Source organism: Propithecus coquereli, unplaced genomic scaffold (genome assembly GCF_000956105.1).
Source record: "Propithecus coquereli isolate 6110/MARCELLA unplaced genomic scaffold, Pcoq_1.0 Scaffold64, whole genome shotgun sequence".
NCBI lineage: Eukaryota > Metazoa > Chordata > Mammalia > Primates > Indriidae > Propithecus > Propithecus coquereli.
Genome location: NW_012152396.1, coordinates 2,147,139 through 2,148,958, shown reverse-complemented (window position 1 = coordinate 2,148,958; position 1,820 = coordinate 2,147,139). Strand labels below are relative to the sequence as shown.

At 37.9% G+C, this 1,820-nt stretch overlaps 1 protein-coding gene across 1 annotated transcript in view; it reads left to right on the top strand.

Annotated features, from left to right (window-relative positions):
- The window catches only part of GC (group-specific component (vitamin D binding protein)), a 68,862-nt gene that overhangs the window by 42,763 nt on the left and 24,279 nt on the right, over nucleotides 1–1,820 (top strand). Inside the window, exon 9 of the mRNA XM_012659834.1 lies at nucleotides 1,677–1,809. Within this exon, the coding sequence (XP_012515288.1) occupies nucleotides 1,677–1,809 (133 nt within the window). The remainder of the gene's footprint in view (nucleotides 1–1,676; nucleotides 1,810–1,820) is intronic.

Sequence of the window (1,820 nt, the reverse complement as noted above, 5' to 3'; positions counted from 1 at the left end):
AGTGAGACTCTGTCTCAAAAAAAAAAAAAACAAAAAAACCCAACAAAACAAAACTGCTGAAAAATATTGTCTAATTTCATGGCATGTTGCCTGACAACAAGATCCAAACTTTCAACCAAGTGTAGTGTCAGCCATCACCGGTGTATATTCCCTATAAACCGGAAATGCAAATGCTAGTTCTCAATAATGTTGTGCAATAGTCATTTTTCTCAGTTAAGCGAAGGAGAAAGCATTTCTTTATAAACAGGCATTAACAGTCCAATAGTAGGCCATAATAATGAAAGAAGTGGTACAGGGTTCTTGGTGAAAGTCTCCATTGAAAAGACCATTTCCTTCCCAACTTCATTTAGTAAATTTTTCAGAGCCATTTTAAATCATTGAACAACATGGGCCCCAAGTAAGGACAAATAAACTGTACAAAAAGATCTTTCTACAGAATCCCCAAAGTAAGACACCTCCTTCAATGGCCTCCATGAAGTCTACCTTAGCCAAGCCCTAGATGAACGCCATATGTTCAAAATGGTTATTTCTCAGTTATCAGAAAATTGTTTGATTGTGTAATCTAATAGGTACTATGAAGGCCATATAAAGTTAAACAGCTGGTTCAAGATGAAGTTCTCTGTCAACAGTTCTGAAATCCAGAATTGCATGGGGCGACTGCATAAAAATTTATTATATAGTTTTGATTCCAGATGAACATGTAATAGAATTGCCATGTAGGGTTATGAATTAGAGAAGACTGAAATTATTAAGACTGGATATTTGAAATATCCTTCTCCTCCTCCCCCACTCCTTTTTTCTTTTCTTTTTGTTTCTTCTTTTTTTCTTTTTGCCAATTCTCTGACTTCCTCCTGGTCTCACTTGCTTCCCCAGCCAGCTCCAACCTATTTGTTCAACGATGATTTTATGAACAAACTACTTCCCTTTACCCTCTTGTCCCTTCCCAGCATTTACCTTGCCAACTCCCGCTCTAAATACATTTGGTTCTCTTCACCTCTCCTTGTCACTACCGGGCTAGTGAGCATTTCTTGGAGAAAGTCATAAAACCGGGCTGAGTTCTTCATTATGAGGATGTAGAGGCATCGGCATCATAGACTGTTCAAATTGAAAGAATCAAGAGAGAGCAAGTCCTATCGCCATCTTGGAAGGGAGATAGAGAGTTACTGTAGTTCACAGTAGAACTAAAAACAAGAGCCGGAGTTTCCTGACTCCCATTGCAGTGTTTTCCAGATACTGCATTGAGAAGTAGGCAAACTGAAGAGGAAATTTGTAAAATATGAGAGAAAAGAAAAAGCATTCAGGTGGTATGATTCCTGTAAAGGAAATATTCTTTAAGGAGCTTGAAACCTAAAACCATAGAGAAGGTGAAAGGTCAGGGAAAAACAGAAGAAGAAGTCATCCATGTTGGAATAAATACCAAATGAAAGGAGAAAGACTGGAATTTAAATTCAGCAGCAATTTGTATGTTTACTTTCATGATCTTGAAGGAGGCATAGATTTCGCTTTCTAACCTCAAGGTGATTCACCAAAAATCATTCCACAAATATAGAATTTTTTTGGGAAAGGTATTTTTTTTTTCATTTGGTATTGTAAAAGACATGAGATGGCTAATGTATTGCATTAGAAATGTTTATAAAGTTCATCTAGTAAAATCTTGCATAAAAATGGTCTTTCAGACTGGCAGAGCGACTAAGAGCAAAATTGCCTGACGCCACACCCGCCGAGCTGGACGACCTGGTTGACAAGCGCTCAGACTTCGCCTCTAAGTGCTGTTCTATCAATTCACCTCCTCTTTACTGTGACTCACAGGTAGGAAAATA